This window comes from Myripristis murdjan, chromosome 6, assembly GCF_902150065.1.
Source record: "Myripristis murdjan chromosome 6, fMyrMur1.1, whole genome shotgun sequence".
Lineage (NCBI taxonomy): Eukaryota > Metazoa > Chordata > Actinopteri > Holocentriformes > Holocentridae > Myripristis > Myripristis murdjan.
This window is the reverse complement of record NC_043985.1, coordinates 9,361,674-9,385,128: the sequence shown is the minus strand read 5'-3', so window position 1 is coordinate 9,385,128 and position 23,455 is coordinate 9,361,674. Positions and strand designations below refer to the sequence as shown.

The 23,455-nt window shown below is 43.2% G+C and overlaps 1 protein-coding gene across 7 annotated transcripts; it reads left to right on the top strand.

Moving 5' to 3' along the window:
* Window positions 1-4,135: 4,135 nt before the first annotated feature.
* Window positions 4,136-20,470, top strand: anln2 (anillin, actin binding protein 2). Of its 7 annotated transcripts, none has more exons than XM_030054205.1 (25): window positions 4,136-4,290; window positions 4,842-4,927; window positions 5,075-5,242; window positions 6,334-6,429; window positions 7,057-7,232; window positions 7,574-7,666; window positions 8,741-8,830; window positions 9,875-9,959; window positions 10,335-10,499; window positions 10,790-11,269; window positions 11,650-11,963; window positions 12,121-12,218; window positions 12,726-12,855; window positions 13,004-13,139; window positions 13,254-13,433; window positions 14,396-14,522; window positions 14,794-14,842; window positions 14,986-15,039; window positions 15,125-15,157; window positions 15,256-15,280; window positions 15,565-15,674; window positions 17,417-17,503; window positions 17,708-17,815; window positions 19,086-19,234; window positions 19,605-20,470. In XM_030054205.1, the coding sequence occupies exons 2-25, from the start codon at window positions 4,843-4,845 to the stop codon at window positions 19,759-19,761; spliced, it is 3,195 nt and encodes a 1,064-aa protein (XP_029910065.1). In that variant the 5' UTR covers window positions 4,136-4,290; window position 4,842; the 3' UTR covers window positions 19,762-20,470. The 7 variants fall into 7 exon arrangements, with proteins under 7 accessions (XP_029910065.1, XP_029910061.1, XP_029910062.1 ...); XM_030054201.1 differs by having other exon boundaries at window positions 9,872-9,959; XM_030054202.1 differs by having other exon boundaries at window positions 8,738-8,830.
* Window positions 20,471-23,455: the final 2,985 nt, after the last annotated feature.

Sequence of the window (23,455 nt, the reverse complement as noted above, 5' to 3'; positions counted from 1 at the left end):
GTGTGCCGTGACACACGGGGAAAAACACACATCACATGTGATACAGTACGTTTCTGTAAGAGGCCAGTCCAGCCTCTCCTACACACACACTGTGATGTGTGTTAACCCTTTGAAACCTGAGCAAATTCAGCTGATTTTCTCTGAAACATGAGGAAAGTTCCCAAGCAATTAATGAGCTATTACAAGAAAATGACAAAAATTATTAGACAAATTTTTATAAATTAGAAAATTTGAAAAAAGAAAACTGTATTTATAATTTATTTATAATTTATAATATAATATAATTTTCAATATATATTGAAATAAAATTACTGGAATGAAATGAATGACCATAAAATTACCATATTTATAAAAAGAGAAAATGGCCATAAAATTACTGCAACATTACAGAAAAAAAAGTTTAATTGTAAAATTGTTTCGTTTAACAATTAGTAAATTAGTGAATAAAATGAATTTTGTTCACACCGTGTTTTTTCAACACGGTGTGATCACATGATGCTGGTGCCTCAAGGTTGAGAACGAAGCACAAAGTGACATGAATGAATGAATGAATGAATGAATGATGCTTTTTTAATCCTTTGCAGGAAATTATATTGTCATGGCAGCTTCATCTCTTCAACACACATAAAATTGTACACTCATATAATACTAATTGGCCACTTTAAGTCTGATGATAATAAATAGAAAAATAGGGTTGATGAGTGGGTGAATAAATAAATAAATAAATACATCATCATATACATCAAGTCTTATGGCAGCTGGGATAAAAGACTTGTATGCTGGTGCAATCAGTCTTTGACTGAGTGACCCCCAGGGCATGGAGAGGGTGTGCAGGCAGGCCCTGCTGCTCCCGCTGACAGAGACGTGTTTCAAAAAAAAAAATAAATAAATAAAATAAAAAATACTTATTGGGATTTGCATGTTGGTTTTTGCATGAAAATTTAGCAAATTGATTTTGCCATGAATCATCGGGGCAGAATTTCCACGCCTCCTCAGCTTTCCACGGTTCAGAAACAGCTGCTGCTGAGAAAAACGCATGTGATGGTACAACAGGTGGTGTCTAATGAGACAGAGGGATGTCGAAGAGACAGAAGATTATTTTGGTTCCCAGATAAGATCACACCTTCTGCAGCCTGCCTCTGTATATGCACCACATCTACCATATATCTATCTATATATATATCTATATAAATAACACTCAAGTTCAACACAGTGACGATAAAATCTAAATTTCTACACCAAATGAGAATCAGCTCACAGGTTGCAAGATTACCTCCTGAGAAACTTTGTGAACTTTCTGCCCACCAAAACAACATCCGTCTCCTGGCCCAGCCGCACTCTGAGCGGCAGGACGTCCCGCTGCCGTCAAACCAGAGACACACACAGGCCTCCAGGTTTCAGCGGGGTCACACTGAAACTGCCCTCTGTGTGTTAGTCAGCCCTCAAGTTAAATGAGGAGCGCCGTCCCAGATCGAATGCAAGCTGAAGAGCCTCGATATCTGCACCAAACTGAGATTTGTCCATCTTTGTTTCTTGCTCTAATGTCTGATGCACAAAAAATGTCAGTACCTGAAGAGCACAAAAAACAGTGAAACTCAGACTGGACTCATGTTTGGGTTATGTTCTGTACTACTTCAGTTTAAGCTTATTTTTATTATTCTCTATTTTTATAGTTGAAACAGATGACGGTCCTACGGAGGAGCCGGACTTCCCCCTGGCCGCCTGCTTGGAATTTAAAAAATAAATACATTTTAAAAAATCCCCACCCATTAGAGTTTCAAGACGCCCCTCAACCAGCCCACCTATTATTTCATTTTCACCTGATTACAGACGATAACACACACATGGGAAACTGGCATCAGAAAAGAGCTTTGATGACTAAAAGCCTTGAATCAGAGCTGTTGCTGTCTCTCCTCTGATGGAGGTCAGAACAAATGTCAGAAACTGCTTGATGCAACTTTAATTTTACTCCACATCAGCATCATGAGCAGTGCAGGTGGGATGTAGTTTCTTAATCATTCACTTGGTCTAGTTATTACACAGCAGGCCTAAATATGATGGATGGGATGGGCCAATGCATCTCAGCCCAAGTTTAAAGATGTGATGCAGCGCAGGTTCTCTGACACTAGAAGCTGTGAAAATACACACACACACACACACACACACACACACACACACACAGGCTGTATTAGTGGTGCTCTAAGATTTGCTTCCTCTTCATGCAAATGTGCGGCACAAGGCAAACTATTTCTGAGCCGTGGAGATGCCGTGATGTTCACAAGATCTTATCATAGCTGTTTTCAACTGCGACCTACTTAGATCATTTCCATGCATGCATTTGCTGCCCTACAAATTTCCTCATGATCATTGTGTGTGATTGTGACTGTGTGGTTTATATGTTTTGATGCAAATTGCACAAATCTCCAGCACAGCAAAGCCCCTACTCAGACCAAGGCGTCGGTTCAGAGCACCTGAGACTGATGCTAATCTCTGACTCTCACCCCCACAGGAGAGATGTTTGTCTTTTCAGCTTTTTTTTTTTACTCAGTTTCCTCCTGGAGATCAATACATTCTTTCTGACTCTGATGCTTCTCATGTGGGATGCATCCCCTCTGTTAGCCCAGGGCCGACTGAACCCCACTCTGCAGCAGCTAGCCCTGATTTTGGGGGGATATTTGCAAAAAGCCACCGGGGTTAAGGCCTGCAGTGTGAATGCATGTTAACAGAGAGTGTTATTGTCCAAACACACCGACATGTGACCACATTACACTCACACACAGCGCTGACTGCTTCTATGTAAAAGTGTGAAATGAGGCCAACATGAGCTCAGCCCAGGGTTACATTACATTACAAAAGGGAATTACATAATAAGAAATAAATACATATATAATAATACATAATAAACAAATGCATATACATTTAACCCATTTATGCCCAATTTTTTCAAAGGTTTCATGCATATAATTATGTCAGTTGAGTCACTAACAATCATATTATGTATGCATTTTTTCCATTTTGTAATCTGCTTTGAAGAAAATAGCAGTTTAATGACTGGCAACTATAGTTACCTTGTATCAAGGTCTAAACCAGTAAATCAATGGCATAATCTGCCATTGTATCTCCTCAGTTTGGCTTGAGCAATTGATCTAAAACTGTACATGGATATGAATTATTGGCCCAGGCAGGTAGTGATGGGGTCACAAAATGATCATAGGGTTGCCGGTTCGAATCCTGGTTCCTCTAAGCTACATGTTGAACAATGGTCAATTCAAATCATGAAATAAAAAAATAAAATGAAAATGAATGAAATATCAATTCAAAGGTTTAAAATATTAAATAACTCTTTGTCAATCCAAAACCTACAAAAAATGTGGGAACAAGTTGGATACATCAAAGCACCGATTGCAGCCAATGTAAACCAATTACAAGAATTTCATAAAGGGTCATTAACATTTTTTAAAAGTCCATAACAAGTTTAAAAAGCACTTATAAAGTTAGAAATGATAAAGTGCATGTGAAATAGATAAACATCATATAAAACATAAACATTATGAATTGTAGTTCATGTCAAAACAGTACAGACATTTCATTTTTGATTATTCATTTGGTACCTGATTATTATATGAAAAGTGCTAACATATAGCAGAGGAGGAGATTGGGGGGACTGGGGAAAGGTCCTGGGGAGAGAGAGAGAGAGAGAGAGAGAGAGAGAGAGAGAGAGAGAGAGAGAGTGTGTGTGTGTGTGTGTGTGTGGTGGTGGTGGTGGTGGTTGGGGGGGCACTTGCAAAGTTTTTTTTTTTTTTTTCTTAAGACCTTTGTCTAAGTGTTCTACCATCATGTAATTGAAGAAAACTATATGAGTAACATTTAGATTTTTTTTATTTTGAGTAGAAAATGACAGGCATAGACTGGGGGGCTTAAATGGGTAATAAAAAAATAACCTTTATTATTACATGTAACAATTTTATAAAATGACTTTACATAATAGTATACCTATAATTGTTCATATGCTGTTACAATTAAGTTGTATGTAATAATTTATAAACACATAATGAGAAGAAGGAGGAGGAGGAGAGCCAGTGGCGCTTACCGGACGTGCGTCACCTCTTACGTCAGAAGACCCGCGGAAATTCAAAGTTTGAAGGCGAGCAGCAACAACAGGAAGCGGAGAGTCTCTGCTGTTAGCTGTTAGCTGTGAGCTGCTCCACAATCTGCACCGTCTGCTTTATTTTCACAGGTTTTTTTTTTCTTCCTGCGGTGGATTCACGCAGATTTCTCCACCGACCAGACGTGAGCATTGACGTTCAGTTAGCCTGCAGCTAACCCAGCTAACTGTAGCTAGCGTTAGCTCGACGGCAGTTTGGCTAAAAATAACAAACTCACTCGTCATTAACGATCCTTTAATGATCTAATTATCCTAAAGAAGAGCTATGCTTGCTAATTAATTTTACTGAAAGTCAGTCTCAGTGTGTGGTGTGTCTGCCCCGGCTCTCAGAGGGCAGGTTTGAACATGATGTTATTTGTTTGCCGTGTGGTTGTGGGACGGAGCCGCTGCAGGTGAACCAGCCTGAGACTGTGAGCTGTCAGCCGCTTTATCAGGCTGATGTGGTGAACTGAAGTGGGTCTGCTGTTGAGGGTTCTCTCCCACCTCATGTGAAGTTATTCTGTGGAAAACAGTAAAGTAATAGTAAAGTTTATTTATCCTTGGCTTTCTGGGGCTGCAGGTCCAGCTGTGTGTGTTGTTTTGCTGTTGCTGTGTGTGTGTGTATTCTCACCTGTCCACCTGCTCTTTTGCTCTGTGTGTATTCTCACCTGTCCTGTCTCTCTGTGTTGCTGCTCAGTATGGAGCCTGAGCAACATGTCGCTCCCTTGAAGAGGCAGAGAGTTCCTCTGTCAGACTCTGAGGACAACATCCTCACACCTGCAGGTGAGTCTGCTGTGTGTGTGTGTGTGTGTGTGTGTGTGTGTGTGTGTTTTCTGGCTCCTGTATGAGCAGTGCCATGCGTGGCCCCTGGCAGTTATTACAGTTGTGATTCACGCCTTCCTCTGTGTGTCTTTGCATCTTCCATCCCAGAGACCAATGAAGGCCAAAAGCGGCGGCGCCTGGAGACTGACGGGCAGGAGAACTGCAGTCCCAAGCCGTCCTGCTCCGGGCGCTCGGCTGAGCTCGAGGTGAAGCCGGACACGCCGGCCATCCCGTCGGTCCGCTCCAGAGTCCAGCAGCTCACACAGAGACAAGAGGGTGAGCAGGACTTGACATCTGACGCAGGTCCAGGCTCTGTGTGAAAGGTCTGATCATGAGGCTCACATTATAGAGTCAGGGACTTAAACACTGCATTACGGTCCGATATCAGCAGTTCCAACAGGTCGAGCTTCAGGGTCCCAAGTCAGCATGTGACGCTCCCTGAGTGTCTGCAGTCTAATTAAAAAAAAAAAAAAAAAAAAAAAAAAAACTCCTGTCTACATAGGCTGTGATGTGTCATTTCTAAAAGGCATTTTAACTTTAATGCACACAACACACGTTTTGTCCAACTTTAGATATTTAGTGTCATACTTGCATATGGCCATGTTTTGCAGCTGGATAGTTTCTTCTGTCTTATGAGGCTAGTCCCACTCAGCAGTGATTTAAAAATTAAAGAAAGTGTATCTACGTATGTATTTTGTGTGTGTGTGTGTGTGTGTGTGTGTGTGTGTGTGTGTGTGTGTGTGTGTGAGTGAGAGAGAGAGAGACAGAAAACTGACTTACTGTTGACTTGACTAGTCACTACGCACTAATGATTTACGGTAGTGATTTCAGTTTGGTGTAAATAATAATAATAATAATGAAGTTTGAGTTTGAGCAGACGGGGCTCTGTCTGTTCAGTAACAGTGGCTGTCGCCGCTCATCTGAACTGCCCAGTCCCTTCTGTGTTTAGTGCAAACGTAAATGTAAGGCCATCACTTCCTGTGCACCACACTTTGTTTCTGATGAAAGTGTGTATATAAAACCAAGTGTGAAGCTGTCATGAACTGGGTGGAAGCTGAGTCTCTGTGGGTTGTATGAATCAGTGTTGGAGACACTGAGCACAGCAAAACACTTTTATTTTAAAATGTTGTGTGTTAATACTTTATAAAAAAAAAAAAAAAAAAAAAAACTTGTTTACAAAGTTCACAATTGAAGGGCCGTGCCAGGGATTCATAAACCACTGGACTGATAACTGGCTGCAGAAAGCCAATGTTTCCCCAGGTTTCAGAAGTTTTAAAGGTTTCATTTGTTTGACATTTTAGACAAACACAGGTACGTCTGTGCAGCTACGTCCGCCGGGTGATAACAGCAGGCATTTGTTATTTCAGGAGGAGCTGCTGTGGCCCAGAGGTGCCTGTCAGATCCTGGAGCGGACAGCCCAGCAGTCATCACTCAGGACAGAGCCTTCAGAGAGCATCTCCTCAGTAAGGATGGAGGGGAACGAGCACACACACACACACACACACACACACACCTCTGTAATACACTTTTAGATTTTCACTTCTTACAATGAAGGCTTCTACAGGTAGTCGGCTGAAACAAATCGTATTAGAGCTTGTAATAAGCAGGTCGTTTGAAGATCCAGAGCCTTGGTGCTCTGACACCGAAGCTGCAGATGCCATTTTTTCCTTCAGCCTAGACTTCCAAATGACTAAGAGGGCCCTGCCTTAGGGGATCTAGCTTCAAAACTGCAAATGAAAGCATCTGTAATGTTGGGAATCACAACAAGGCAAAGAAAAAAGTAAAAGAAAAAATGATCTGATTATTGCAAAGTTCCTAAGTTAGTCAAAACAGAATCTACCCAGACTTTTGGTGGATTGAACAAAGTTTAAACATGAATGAAGGTATGAAAATTCTGTTTATAGCGCTAATAATAATAATAATATGAATGTCTGATCCCTCGAGGGGAAGTTGTTTAATTTGTTGTCAGAGTCTTGAAATCATGTTTTAGTGATGGGTGATGTTCTCTGATAAACCAAGAATGTGTTTTAGGGTGACAGGAGGCTGATACCTGATACACAGCTGTCTGTCTGTCTGTGTTTTTCCTCCAGGTGAGGACGAGTTCAGTCAGCGAGTCGCACGATTTAACCTGCCCATCTCACAGCCGTTCCCCGTGGAGCCCAGCAGCTCATGCCCTCGCTCCTCCTCCAATCTAGTGTGTGACATCCAGCAGAAACTGCAGGGGAGTGTGACGCCCAGCTCAAAGCAGGCCTCCCGCATTCGCCAGGTCGGTTAATCAGCCCAGCAGGGAGTGAGTCTGTGGCTTTATATACAGGTGCAATATCAGGACTGATGCACATCCAGCTCCCAAGCCCTTCAATGATATATGGATGTCTGCTGTGAAAATGTTGCCATGTTTGACGTTCACAAGCAGATCATTTAATGTATAAAAAGCGGCCTCGGCTGTGCAGCTACAAATCTTTTTTTTTTTTTTTATTTCCAGACCTGCTGTGTAACCTGTTGTGTTTTTTCAGACGCATGCTTTTCATACTCAGATGTTGAAGTCATTCAATTCTCGAGATTCCTGCTGAGTTTCCATCAGGTGTCTTGTATGTCTCCACCAATCAGGAGCGAGAGCAGGAGCTGCAGCTGCTGTACTCCCATCCAATCCGTGAGAACCCCTGGCTCAAACGCAGCACCTCTGACCCGTCACTGACTGAGGTGGGTTTTGTCATTCTACCAGTTCTGCTTGTCACACATTCAAATGTGGATTTGCCAGTCATTTATAATTTTGTTTAACTTTGAATTATTTAAGAAAGATAGGGATGATATGGATCTTAGGGGTGAGCTTTACAGGTTTTCACTGCAAAAACTCAAAATCTTACCAAGAATATTTGTCTTATTTCTAGTCAAAATGTCTTATTTCTAGTCAAAATATCTCATTACACTTAAAATAAGACATGATCACCTAAGAAAACTTGTTTTTAGACAATTTTCACTTGTTTCAAGTGAATTTTAACTTGTTCCACTGGCAAATTTTGCCAATGAAACAAGCAAATTTTCACTTGTTTCGAGTTACTTCTGAGGTGATCGCGTCTTATTTTAAGTGTAATGAGATATTTTGACTAAAAATGAGACATTTTGACTTGAAATAAGACAAATATTCTTGGTAAGATTTTGAGTTTTTGCAGTGTTGACTATGGATTTGACACTTATTGTTTTTGTTAGACAGAGGATAAAACTAACACATGAAGCAGAAGTCAACACAGATTCAGTGAAAAAGCTTCTTCCTCAGACACAGCTGCCACTATTGAGCTTTCTTTAACTATAGCATCAGTGTTTTTATATATGAGTGAGCCTCTGGTTGTGACTTAGCACTTGCACGAGATAAATAGTCCCTCACTAATAGTCTGCCATCAAAGTGAACATCCAGCCCTAATTAATTTTTGTCAGATGTGCTTTGTGAGCAGTAAAACATGAAAACAAGGGCAGTCAGAGACAGCTGCCTGTGCCGTGCTGCACAAGCCCACTCACCATCATAATACATCGAACCAGCAGCTGGATTTTTCTGTAATGATTGATTTTGGAGATTCTGCCCAGAATGTGAATTTTGACCTGTAGGTGACCTTGACTTGTGATTGTGAAACTGTGGGTCATGAGAAGATCGAAATGCTTCTCCAAATGTGTGGAGAGCTGGAAACCACTCGGTAGCCGGCACAACCTGCATGAAAAATGAGATTTTTTTTATAAGCAGCTGCCAAAGATTCATACGCCGGACTTTGTGACTGTTAGCAGGGAAGGACGTCTCTTGGCTCTTCGCCTTCCTCCTGGATTTCTCCGAGATCCAGGAGGCGAGTCCGTTGGCCTCCGTTACAGCCCTGGGATGTGAGTGTCCTCCCACCAGCTCTGCACTCTGCTTACTTGGTGTTGTGGCACACGGGTTTCATTAAGACAGTGGGAAATGAATGGGATGAATCAGTAAATCATTGTAACAAAGATAATATCAAAGCACTTTGATATTATTTCTGTTGGCAAAATGTCCCATTTATATGTTTGTTTTTTCTCTTTTTATAGGAAAAAGCTTTTCTGTTCACTTCGGTTCACTTCTTCAGTTGTGCGAATTTTTTAACACAAAATTGAACTTTGGAGTGTTATGAGTCCACACGCTGGTGAAATCTCATTAGTTCTCATGCTAATCCACAATATTATATTTCTGTTTCTCTATTCACCTCCATAGCATGGCTAAACAAAATAACACTTATAGTATATAAACAAATATGGTCAAAGCAGATTATACCAACATAAAAAACAAGTCCTGGTGACGCTTTTTCCCATCTGACCACAATAATTTGGGAAAGTACCGTCAGATCATTTCTTCCTGGCACAAAGTTACTACGCAGAAGTTTCCTCTAATCTCAACCAACCAGATCTACTTTCCATTTCAGATAAGAAAATGATACGAGAAGAGCTGTTTAATTTTCTCAAAAATGGGTACCGGGACTTTTTACATATTGGCATAATCAGTGTTCTTGTGGGTTTTTTTATGTGTGAAAGGTCTTATTTGGGATGTTTGTTATAGAAGTGAAGAGATGCAGAAATGCAGTCTTGTGGATTAGCAGAGCAGTTAGCACAAATCCATTAATAATAAGCAACAGGTCACTTCATTGAAAGAAACTCCACAAACACATGTTTTGTGTTAAGCTTTTTCGTAAAATAATGTCATTATGCCTGGTGAGGATATCTGTGAACATTCACTTCTGTTATTCTGCTCTACCCCACATCGTCCTCTCTCACAGGATCTGCTTTTCTGTGTGTAGAATTTTTGTTTGCTTCCGGTTTTTGAACATTGTAGATTTTCTACTTTCCAACAGGTCGAGCTGTTTCCAGTCTGTGCTTTAGTCCTGGCACTGATGATGTTGTCTCCAGCAGGTAGACGGTGGTGATGAAATCAGACATGGCAACCTCACTGAGAATGCAGCATCTGGTGCAGAGACGCAAGAGACGAATATGACAAGTGAGTCTCCTCTGAAAAAAGTCAGCAGGCCTCTGGAAAGAAATAATTTAGTTTTTTGTTTCATTTGCATTAGGAGAATTTTAATTGCCTTAATTCAGTGAAACCAGTGTACCAGTGTATGATATTAAGGTCCAGTTTCCCAGACAGATTGTGCAATAAAGTAATTGCAGAATAGAAATAAATTTTTATAGAGCCTTTCTTAAATTGCTCCATTATGTTGTGTGCATTTTCTTTAACTGTGTCCCTCAATGAAAAAGACAAAGCCACACTAGTAGAAAACCTCTTATTCTAAAATCCTACAGTGTTTGCAAACAATTTTATAGCTCTTGATATGTTGAAATCGATGGACACAAAAATCTGCTGTGTTTTATACAGGTGAAAAGGCATCTTGTGACTCCACAGCTCCTGCCACACCTTTAGAGCTACAGAGTTCAAATGAGGGGCAGCTGCAAACGGAGCCGCAGCAGCCAGGAGCTCCATGCGGTCAGAGAGAGGAGCCGGCGTCCAGTCCACCCGAGAGCGTCTCCAAGGACCCCGCTGGTAAGGAACCAAGCTTGTTAAGTTTCCACGAGGGATGCGAGAAATCAGAATTTTTCTAATAATACATGTAAAAGTTCTTAGGTGAGTTTTCATGCAATGGTTTTGTCGGCATGGTTTGGTTGTGTTTGTGTTTTATGAAACTATTCAGGTGTCATGATAAGCCTACAAACCTCAGAACTTGGCAGCTGCTTTACCTAGGCAGGTTCAGAGCACCTTTCGTAAAATAGTGCAACATTGTACAAAGTGCCTCCCCATAATTATTAGTGCTTTAACCAGTCCTCGTTTACTAGTTTCCATAGTATTTGAGGAGAGAGGATCAGAGTCCTTCTCCATTGAAGAAGAGGCTGAATGTTCCTCATACGGCGAGGAAGCGATAGAGCCTTCTACAGACGAGGAGTTGAGGTTGTGGAGGTATCCTCAGGAGAAACGCGAAGACAGAGAGCCTGACGTAGCCGAAGACGGATGCACCAAGGAGCGACGGGGCTGGGATTCTCCAGAAACAGAGACTGGGGATTTTGACCTCCCTAGAGAGAGTGTAGATGTAGAAGATCGCCATGCTGCTACAGAAGTGGAGGCAGACGCAGTGCAGGGACCGCAGGGCAACACAGATAGGCCGGAACATGAAAACCAAACGCAAGAGGTTCACAAAGTCGAGAGCAGAGGAAGCCTCAGGAAAGTCACCTTCATCCTGGAGCCTGAGCTAATCACTGACCCAACCCCATCTGAGACAAATACCTCCCTCGAGTCTAGAGGAGAGACTAGTTTGTCAGGTAAGACGAAGACCAAAGGCACCGTGACTGCTTTAGGGCACCATGTGGGTGAAGCACACTTAATACTGCCTGGAGAGACATGAGTAAGGGTAAACAGCACACCCTGGTTTACATGAAAGGCCGCACATCTCTGATATAGTTTGGGAGACAGTAGAAACATGGGTGTTTAGTCATGGTTTACAACATCTGGGCACAGGCTCAGCAGGTGATGGTGAGGTGATGAAGAAAACTGGACATAAACATGAAACACTGCTGCTCATGTGTTCACGCTCTCCTTGATTTTGAATACTTGGTGTTCTGGGGACCAAGCAGCCGTGGTTGCTGCACTCAGTGTCCTTATGAACTTCAGAGAGTGACTTTATGCATGTTGCTCTGTGCAGAGGCCGAGCTGAGCTCACACGAGGAGACCAACACCGCTGATATGATCGACCAGATGTTTGGGGAGGTGCTGGAGTACGCCGGACGGATGGAGGAGGACCGCGAGGACGATGAGGACCATGACAGTGGTATTGGCACTTGCTCTGGAGACAAGGACAAGATGCACACAGAGTCCGAGAAGGAGAGAAGTGAGGAAGAGGAGGAAGGGTGCACTGAGAGCAAGACGCTTGAAACCAGCTCAGATGATCTGACTTTCCCTCCCAGTGGGATCCTGTCTCCTCTCAGCAAGTCTGTGGAGGCTGTGGTCACGCCTCTGGTAAGATACACCCCAAACAGCAAATATCTTCTCACCATTTTCAACATTGGTGCCCAGGATTTATGCTGTTCCTTTATTAACACTTTTTAGAGAAGTCTGAGTAGACCTCATGTATGCTCATGTGTTTTGTCTAAATGTTCCACCCTCGTGCCCACAGCGACTGACAGGCAGCCAGCAGTCAAATTCTTCATCTCCTTTCCTAACTCCAGAGGAGACCACCACCACCCTCCCTCCTGAGTCTGCTCCTCTGTACAGGTAAACAAAAGCTGTGCAAACGGCGGCGGCTGCTTTGATTCTCATTTGCATACCTACTAGGGACGTCACGAGAATCAAGAGCACGGTTTTAAACCTAAAGGATCCTGCTACGATACGAAACTAGACAACCAATTTTGAGTGATTACATTTAGATTTTGATGAATGCTATGAATTACTCCTAAATATGCCCATTTCTAGGACTGGAATTTCACCGATCCAGACCTGAAAAGTCTAAGTGTCAGTGAAAAGTCATTTGTTAAACTCAAAGCACAAGAGAGTGTGGGAAACCTGGTTGGAGGACAAATCATTGAGGAAAGCAGTAAAGACCTTTTTCTATTAGTAGAGATGAACCATTACCTACATAAGGGCTTTTCTGTTTTCTTACATTTACCGGTGACTCCTGTTCCTGCTCTTTGCATGTTCATACTGTTGAGTTTATTTGACTATGCACTTGATTTATGCCCTCACTGGGTGATGATCTGATGTTGGTCTGCGTTTGATTGACAGTATCGATGCTTATCGCACGCAAAGACAAAATAAGCCGCCCACCATTCAGAGCGTCACTCCTGGGATTCAGAGACGGGCCGTGGAGAAGAACTGCCCTCAGCTGTCTGTCAACATCAAAGACAAAATTGCGGTTTGTAGCAGCATCATGAATAGCTCTTCTGAGATACCAGCTTTCTTTAGGTATATATGTAGCAGATAGACTTCCCATTTTGTCAAAATTAAGCGCAGCCCCTGTCTTCTGTCTTCCTTGTCGTGTGTGTTGTTGTGTGGCTGTCCAGGCTCTAAATGAGGAGGCAGGGAAGCTGCAGACGGTGATCAACCAGACCCTGCAGGCTCTGAGCTGCTGCACTGATGAGGAGCACGGACAGGGCTCGCTGGAGGAGGCGGAGGCCGAGAAGCTGCTGTTGGTCTCCTGTATGTAAACCATGGGACTTCTCCTTCTGCAGACTCTGGTCTTTTCGTGTATCTTCGTGTGTTACAGATTTAAAGCAAGCCTTTTCATCCTCTGCCTTGGTCTCTCTGTCCCAGGCGAGAAGCGCTCGGCCCTGCTGGCTGAGGTGGCCAGGCTGAGGGATGACAGGAGTCTGGAGTCGGACGAGGCGACAGGAGAATTAATTTCCCAGCAGCCATGCAGAGGGACTGTGAGCATCAGCCACGTCCAGTTGCCTCTCAAGGTGGAGTTTGTCTGCTCCTCACGCAACCGGACAGGTACGGCATTATTAGCGTCAATGTAGTAGCTCCGCACATCTTCTTCTTGTAGGAACCGCGGGAGCTTTCCTCAGGGACTGGGAGCCTTTTGGAGAACCGTCTGTGTTTTGACCGCAGGGACCGAGGTCTAAATTCAGTTCCCTGGATAGTTTTATACCCCAGAAAAGTTCCTTGCTCTGGGGTAGTATTTTCCAAAAGCTCAGATGCTCTAATCAAAAGGATAATGTTGTACATGCTGCTGTGTTCCAGATTACATATCTTATGAGCATAGTGAATCTGTTTCATTACTTCCCGATCAATCAACACATGCGAAAACAGCGGATATTAAAAATCCAGAGGGACACTGGGCCTTATTTCAAGTTAACACAAAATATTAGATCACCCATTAGACAACAGCTGATGTTTGATAGCGATACATGATGCTTTAGGAAAGGCATTCATTAAATATCAGCAAACATCATGGATGCATTTCTTTTTAAGTCCACTCGCTAAAGCTTGGAAGTAAAACACTGGGTGTGATCAAGCAGAGGAATTTTAAGGGGAGGAGTTTGCTGACAGATAGCACACCAGCAAAATACCTCAGTGAAGGTGCCTTTTGGGTCATGTTGAGTTTTTTATTGTCTAAATATGAATCAGCCATATATTAAAGGTTCTTTATCCTCATGAAGAGCTGCCGTGGACTAGCACGTGTTGACTGTAGTGAGGATGTCCATCTGCGGAAGTGTGGTTTTTATTTTTTCACACTAAAGTACTAGAGAAAAGGTCTAGCACTCAAAAATAGAGACATGCATAGACTGTGTTCATGTACAGACACTAATCCACATCATACTGTGTTTGTGAGTGCCGGCCCTTTGCTCTGTTACTTTGAATCTACTTTTGGCTTCAAGCTCCATGTTTTGTTTTGGTTTTTTTGTCTTGGAGGAGGCTGGAGGTGAGAATATTTCTGGTTTTTAACCCCAAAGGTCGGCCGAGTCACTACTTCTTTGTGCTGTTCCGCTACGGGCCCTGCAACATCGTCGCCACCCCGCTGGCCACAGCTGCCGACGCCCAGAACGGAGACACCATCTCCTTTCCCACGTCCATCACTCTGTAAGCAGCGCCTCTCTCGCCCCACTATCTGAGATGAAAAATTACATGTTTGCTTTTATTCATCTTTTCTTGTTCTCAGTTTAATTTTCCACCGGCACTAGAGTTGAATACAGCAGGCTAGCAAAAATTCCTAAAATCTTAACTCCCCTGAAATACAGTATTTTCATGTGACAGTTGAAATTCTGTTAGTTGCAGGCATTCATTTACCAAATGGATGGTTATACACACAGTAAAGTGATATGTTGTTTTTCTTATATTCTTAATATTTCAGGACGGATATTCGCTCTAACTTTGAGATTGATATTGAAGTCTACAGCCTGGTGAGAGGGAGCATGTTATGTTTTTTGTGTAGAACATGATATTTTATCACTTTGATTCAGCTCTGGATAAGCAGTTTAATACACAGTGCTGGATTTGAGGTAATTCATGGGTTTTTATTGTGCCGCTGTTTTCTGCTCATCAGTCACACACGTCAGTGAGCAGCTGCAGCGTGGACCGCACCGCCACCAAGTCGAGGGTAAATCAGTCACTTTCTCACAAATAATGAGCAGGTGTGTATGTATGAACGGCCTAATTCACTTAGCTTGTCTTTATGTCTTTAGGTAACGCCAAGGAAGCTTCTGAATACCATCACAGTGAGTGGCTGTTTACCGTCATGCTCACAGAAATAACACAGAGCATGTTTGGATGAATCCTGCATTTGATAAATTATTTATAACCTTTTGTTTTTCAGCAGAAATCAAACAACCGGATGACATGTAAGTTGATTTTGTCACTTGGTCAGAATGGGAATGTGTTTTGTGAATTTGAGTGTGAAATTGTTTCCTTCAGCTGGGTGGAAGTAAACAATCTGGCCTTTCAACATCAAAATTTCCATAAAAAAGTGGGAAGAGTTTTCCAAGGATTGCTGTTTGTTGGTTAAATGGGTAAAAAAAAAAAAAAACAAAGAGGTACATCACAGGAGTATTTTTTTTTCTCTAGGATGAGATATTGCATCAAAACACTGCTGTTGTGATGAATTTCCCCTCTGTTCCTCCTCCAGCTGCTGCCATGCCCACCCTGAACCCCCGTCGCTCCAGTAACTTCTGTCTGGTGGGCTCCCATAAGCTGACACTGGCCTCACTGGGACAGAAGAAGTTCCCTCTGGATAAGGTACTCAGACTCTGTGGCCTTACTGGGAGAGGGCTGCTCACTCTGTTTTAGCGTCCGCATTTGAATTATAGGAATAACACTGAGTTGTATCCGTGTGTGGCCTTACTCACATTAATGCAGCTATACATGCAGTCTGCAGCCCTGCTAATTGTTGCTTAGAGCAGCTTTTCCTTGGTGCCTTTATCTGTTTTTTGTCTGTTTTGTTTTGTGCACATGTACATTCACCAGGTTGGGCTCCTCTTTCTGTGTTTATGGCTTATGACCCTGAGTGTAGTCCAGCCAGAGAGCTGCAGATGTGACCACACGTTCCCTTTGCTCTTTCTCACCATGTTTTCTGTCTCCACGCAGGGGTGAGGTCACTGGTGATGTAACATGTCTGTCCCTCCCTGTCTCTCTCTCTCTCTCTCTCCCTGTCTCACTTTCTCTACTCAGATGAAACTTGAAGGCAAAATCAGGAGGCTCCTAGGAGATGAATTTCAGGAAAAGGTTTCACTTTTTCACGTGTCAGCCGTTCACCTTTCACCGTTTCCGTCTGCTCCTGTGGACGAACTAACCTCTGACTCTTGGCTTGGATAGCATCTGCTCGTACCCAGTGTCCTCCCCTCATTAGTTCGCCCGTTTTATAAATCAGAAATGAGGAAGAAATCTCTGTAATGATGCTCTGGATGTGCATGTTCTAGAGTCAACTTCAGTTATTTTCATAGTTTTGGCTCCAAACTCTTATTACAGTAGATATGAAATCACAGTGTTTTTAGGTTCAAGTGATGCCATTGACGTCATTTGACCTCCAAAGTCATGAGTATGGAGCCAATGGACCTTTTTCACAGCGGTCATGTTGATATGAACAAGTGTAACTCAAATAACATTAATGAAGGGTTTTTTTTTTTTTTTTTTTCATTTAGATATAATAGAGCCAGAGTGCTGCTGCTGTTCATGCAGGTTCAGTGGAGAGACTCTAATAAACTTAATGGACCAGAACCTTCATTAATGATATTAGTCACACCTGTGTTCATTCTGCTTCGTCACGCCAAAGGCCTTGTTTAGACTGCCTGCCCAAATCTGTGTTTTTTTGTTTTTGTTTTTTTGGCATATCCAGATTGATTTTAGAAGGTCTGGACAGCCAAAAACTACATGAAATGTGATTTAATAAAAAAAAAAAAAAAAAAAAAAAAAATCTGATCCAAACCACATTTGGAGGTGGTTTGAAATGTGATTCTGATCAGATTTCTCTAGATGCATCTCAAACCGGCCGCTCTGGCTGCCCAAATCAGATTTCAAAGTGTCTTTTACGTCACTCGCAACGCGGCACACCATGACGACATCAGCTCTGGTCACTTGTGGATAACAGGGTGGACAGTCTGAAAGATCTGGTGTGAGAAACAAACATCTGATCCGCCTGCAGTCTGAGCAAAGCCCGACTGGCTGCTGTGAGAAAAGGCCTCTGCGTTAGTGAGCCATTAGCTCAACCTGAAGAGTGTCAGTGCACAGCAGCATACACACTCTTTGAAAAAAATAACACTCTTAAAATATTCTAGAGATTGCCAACAGATTAACCCAGAATCATCTGAGTCTTTTAATGTTACTAACAACCATAAGACCAGATGCTGTAATCATCTGTTTTGAATTAGCAAACAACCAAAGTTGTTAAATAGCATCTTAGAATGAAAATCCTCTCATTAATTTTGCTGCATATTATATCAGTTTATGAGTGTGTGGCTCCTCTCCCTCCCTGCTGGCTGTAGGTGCCCTTCCTGTCTCCTCTAGAGGGCAACATCTACCTGCGCCTGGACAGCGAGAGCCACTCCAACGTGCAGCACCAAGGCTTCCTGGTCAGGAGCTTTTCACTCCTCTCTCTTCCTACTCTGACAAAAATGGACATCTTACGTCCCACGTCCTCCCCTTTCCATTTCCTGTTGCCATCAAATCAAATGAGAAACCACAAAGCCCCTAAGGCTGTCCATAGAAAGATGTGTCCACACATACACAACCAAAAAATGTCTTCATCCTCATCTCTCATCCATTCTGTCCCCCAGACCATGTTTGAGGTCATCAGTGGATTCGGGGTGTGGCATCGCCGATATTTTGTCCTGGAAGGATATCGCATGTTCTGGTGGAACCACCCCAACGACAGGGAGTCCAAGGTAGGACACCGACGGATCGTCACTCCTTCACCCTCCTTCCTCAGGTTTTACATTCCTGACTCCTTTCCTCATGTCTCAGAAACATCAGCTTTTTGACAGATGAGACATGCTTCGCTCGCTCGAGCTTAGTTTTAAAGTACCGTCAATTATTTAAGTTTCACACAGAGTATTTTTTGTGGAACAGGTTTGAAATAAAATGTGACATCAGGCCTGCACGTAGATGTTTTGTGTGTCCAGTGTGACTGTAAATTCACTGATGATTCACATTAAACTAAAGCTTGTGTAGGTAACTTTTTCATCATTTTCACAAATAACCGGTTGGTCCAAACCAAACTTAATGCACTGAGATTAAAATCTGTTCCTGGGGCTGCTGCCAGGGCTCTCTCATTTGTTAAAATCTGTTAGGAACAAATCAAACAACCAGTTAGCTCCAGGTAGCTCCGCCGTCTCACTTCAGTCGTGTCTTGTGCACCGCTGGGCACCACATGGCCGGCCTCAACTATAATAACTTTGCTTAGCTTACCATAATTACGGCTTGCCAGTTCCTTCATTGCATCGGCACCACACAAAAGCATGCATGTGGGTGCGAGCGGCTTGGACACGGCGCTGAGTCTCAGGTGTGCGCTACGTGAAGAGGTTGAGTTCAGATTTTTGACACAAGTCTGCCCGCTTTGAAATGTTACCTACTGAAAGTTCAAGTCAAGAGTTGAAATGACAGGGTTCCTGCTGGTCGTGGAATTTCTCTGTGATCTTTGCTCTGAATATGGGGATGATGCACCCACAGCCCTTATACATGCCAGTGTACTCCCAACACTAAGCCACACAGCGTGCTGTACTCCAGAATAATAAAGAATCTGATCAAATCAAGGAATATCGGGAATTTTGCAAATGGGCCACATTAGAGGAATGCAGCACACTGTATTATTCAACTTTTTCTTTACATCCATTTCGTTCGATAGTTCTTAGCCCAACTGGAGCAGAAGCCAGACGGTTCAACCCTTTAGAAAATTAGCGTTAAAGAGCACGAAGGCATTCACACTTGGTTTTGGATGATTCATGGGATTTCACATCAGACAGCTGTGAAATCATGAGTCTGCTTTATCTCTAGAAGCGTGGAACAGTACGTAGGCTTCATTTTCCATAGCTGAGTCAGTGCTTTTTGGTGTGTCACCGCAGTATTGTACACACTGTGGGTTCTTGTCTCTCTGTTGTGGTGGGAGGCCACGATGGCTTCCTGATTGTCGTATTTGTTGTGTTTCTGCCCCTCCAGGCGGCAGAGTGCAGCATCTCTCTGTCCAGCTCCACCAGCCAGTGCGTCAAGCCTGTCAAGAGGGACTCGTGTGCTCGTCCTTTCACCTTCGAGCTGGTCAGCAACGTCCAGCTGCAGCAGCAGAGCAACAGCCAGGATGCCTTGACCAAGTGAGTCATTATAATCTATAAACTGCTGCATCTCAAAAAAGGAAGGTAGGTCCGTGCATTTAAAGTCACCAAAGTCAGAGGAGGAGCCTATTCTACCGAAATTTAGAAAACTCAAAGCAGGAAATGAAATCAAACCAGGCCAGCTGTAAACTGTTTGGGAAGAAGACCCACAGTGACAACTTTAACACTGCAAGGGGTCATTTTACTGTTAAAAAAAAATGCATAGAATATTGATTAATGCAGCTTTAAATTCCATTTTCATAAATATTAAATATGTTCTATAAATATCGTCTATAAACAGCTGGTGTACAGGAAGTTAATGCTCCATTCACTGCTGTTTGATGCTGAGCGATGCTCCTCTGTGTCTCAGGTGTTGGTTCTCAGCCGACACCAAGCAGGAGAGGTTGGACTGGATGGAGAAGCTGAACCAGGCTCTGCTGGACCTGCACACCTGGAGCAGAAAACCAGAGGATCGCCAGCAGACCGAGACCTGCAGCGGGGCGAAAATGAGGGAGAGCATTCTGTAACCATAATCCAGATGTGATTTTGGGTCTCCTCTGCCTGCCAGGGATTAGACTCTGCATCTGCATCCCAGCTCTGTCCTCCCTCTGAGGTCACACAGCCACATCACCAGCACATCTCCAGCAGCTCTGCAGATTTCTCTTTGGTTTATCTTTGGGAGACACCTGCTAGATTGTTGCTTTTTTTTTTTCCCTGATTTGAGTCATTACCTGTTGGTATTTCTTTTTTTTTCTCTGCCTTATTGCTACTGGAACATTTTTAGATTTATTCTTTTTCACGGCAGATATGAGGGAATTGATTTTTTATTTGACTTGTGTTGGGGTGATCAGCTGCTTTAGCCTCTTTTGGGCAAAATGAATCAGTCACTTTGAGTAAATCCTGAGATGGAGCTTCCTCTCATGGTTTATAGCCATGAGGCCAAATATTATAATATTATAAATATTATACTATGAATAGTGGCTTATGGCTATTTTCTAAAATATATGTCTAGTCATGTAGCTATTGTACTTCATATCATTTAAACTGGAAAGGTATATAAATCTATATAGAGGCACTACTAATAAATATTGAAGGACGAGAAGCTGTTTGAGCCTGTCAGTAGAATAAGAATGTACTAGAAAAGTGAGCAGACACTACAAGTGACCGTTTGTGTAACGAAGGCATGATGGTGTTGGAGTGGAAACCGTTCTCAGAGAATAATATGGATGAAATCTCTTTTTGGTGTGATGTAACTTTATTCCTCCCTCCTTGTTCCTTCACGTTTGGATTTGTCTTCTACCTGATGGGTTAAAAGCATTTTGTGTTGGTGTTACTGCACATTGTTATGAATCCATCTGTTTAACACAGTGGATGGGAATGTTATGGGACAGCGGTGACACGTGTTTGTGGTTTGTTCTATCTGTTCTGTTTCCATGTATAAGTCTCTTTTCGTTATTAATATTCCTGTCAACTCGGATTCTATGCACCTAATTGAAGGTACCAATAAATAAATAAGAGAAAACAAAGTGGACTCGATCGGTCCAGGCAGCGGTTTTCATGTAAAGCTGATATTTTTAATTCAGAAGTAGCATCATTTTTCCAGTTTCCTGTGTTTTTTTTTTTTTTTTTTTTTTTTTTTTTCCCCCAGCAGAGATGTTGCCTAAATAGACACATAGGGCCCTATCTTGCGCCAGACTCCCTAAACCCGCTATTTGCGGATTTAGGATTTAGGAAGAGGCGTTCCCCCGTAAAATTGCTATCTTGTGCACCTCCCGCTATCCGCAAAACACCTGCGCTACCCGCTATATTATCTATAGGCGTGTTTTGGGCGTTACGCCAGTTAAACCAATCAGTGTGCCAGGTGCCATTGCCTTTAAGGGCAGGCTGCGCTATCCTAAATCCTAAATCCTAAACCCGCGATGGAGAGAGGGAGGTAGATTTTCTCAGGGCTTCTACTGAGGCTAAAGCAAGGTGGCTTTATATACATATTATATATTATATTATAGGCGAGTTAATTCGGGAGATGGAGCTATGCGTCCAAGTGGACGTGTCACAAGGTTGTACTGATTGAGTAAAATCCCCGGGTCACACACCACACACACACAAGAGGCAGAGGTGGAACTATGTGTAAACTAATTTATTGACAAGGTAGATTGGGCAAATAAAATATTAAAATAATAATAAAAATATAGCACAGCTGCTGGCTTATGATAAAACAATAAAACGTGCTGGGGTAAGTGTCCAATTAAAACAGTCTTTCCTCTAAACAGTCTATATGAGTAATATACTCAGTCCATTCCGGCGGCGTCCCGGTATCAGTCCGACCGTGTGTGTGGTGAGGCTCCGTCGGGGCGCGCATTGAAGCCGCCTGGGCGCGCTCTCCTAACAGCCCAAACTTTAGGGAAAGCGGATAGCGGGTGGTCAGGACCACCCGCTATCCGCTTTCCCTAAAGTGTGTGCGCAAGATAGCAACTTTAGGGATAGCGCATGAAACACGCCCACGACGCACCTCCAGGCGCAAATGATGCAGTCGGCATAACGGATAGCAGGTAGCGGGTGGCACAAGATACCGTTTAGGGATAGCGGAAGTTCCTAAATCCGCAATTTGCGGGTAGCGGGTCGTGGCAGCGGATAGCGGGTGGCACAAGATAGGGCCCATAATGTCAAAATTGAATTGATTGCCTTGCACAGACAAGTGGATTTTATTTCTCTCCATGCCCGGCTTCCTGTTTATCTGTTTAGTTGAGTGTATTGAAGGGCCGTGTTTTAGCCTTGCCTGTGTGATAAGTGTGACAGCGCGGGCCATAGATCTGTACATACTGAGCTTGGGAGAGTCTGGCAGGAAGGCGGCCCAAGTCAGGAATGTCACACAGGAAGTGGTCTAGAATTAGACTTCCTCTTCCTCCCAGAGCCCCTGTGGGTGGAGGTGGTGCCGAAAACTGGAGCTCAAGGTGACGACAACAAGACGGGGAAGAGCCGTGCAGTCGGCCAGCGCCACAGCAACTGCCTCAGCTTTCTTGTAACCAGGAAACTGGGTGGTGTTTGTGACCCCCATCCCACACACACACACACACACACACACACACACACATCAATGTGACAGATGAGAATGGCAGGTTATGTGGTCCCGCCCTGACAGGAATACACACAACATCCTGCTGTGTGAACCTCGGCTCTGTTCCTTACATGGCTCTGGAGGAAGCTGTGTATGTCTCTGTGTGTGTGTCTGTGTGTGTGAGGCACAGAGACAAAAGGCTGCTGGGGTGAGGAAACTGGCTCTGCGGGCATCACTAGACAAGCAAAGACACAACTAACAAACCGTGATGTGATGGATATACGGGGCCAATACTGGCTGTTACTTAAAAATCAGGTCTGGCCAAGTCAGTGTTGATATGATGGTTATGATGCAGTTTGATTACATATTTATCGACTCATTGATCAGTTCTTCACTGGTTGTCTGTGAGAAGACTTTCAGTTTCCTCACACATTCATACATGAGTGCATGTCTTATCTAAATTCAAGATATTCTGTGTTTTCCTCTGATATGTGTTGCTTTGCCAGGTGGAAAAGCCTCTGTAACGGCACTGAGATCATAGTGGTGTCTGATTAAAATCTCTCATTAGGATGGTTAAAGGAATATTCTAACATTTTGGGCAAAATCCCCTTTTTTGACACAAGAGGTTGTGTCAGTGGTTCAGCTCCTATATAACATTTCATGTTAGCTTAGCATAAACACTTGAAGTATATGGGAGTCGTTAGCCTGGCTCGGTGAAAGTGAAAACAAACCTGGCAGCAGCTTCAAAGCCGTCTGAGTTACAGAGGATCATATGTATCTGAAACACACGAGGTCCTGTCTTCTGTTAGTTTATGCGCTCACATGGTTCTGCTGCACTGCAGAAGTGAAAGGACAGATAGAAATGCAGTATTATGGATTAGCAGCTCAAATGAACTTGGAGCAACTAATGAGGAGATTTACCACCATGTGGACTCACATCCAACACTCGAATCCAACACTCTCCCAAGAACTTAGATCAGTTCAAGAGGACATGGACACATATATGACTGTAGATGAGGAATCTGAAAGTGCAGAACAGAGGAGTAATGTCCCTCTGTCCCCCGCCTGCACCCCCACCCGGACAGTGTTTGTGCTGGCTGCAGCCTCAGGGCCACTTGGGCCGCTCCGCTCTGGGTCCTGAGGAGGTCTGGGGAGCACGAACAGGG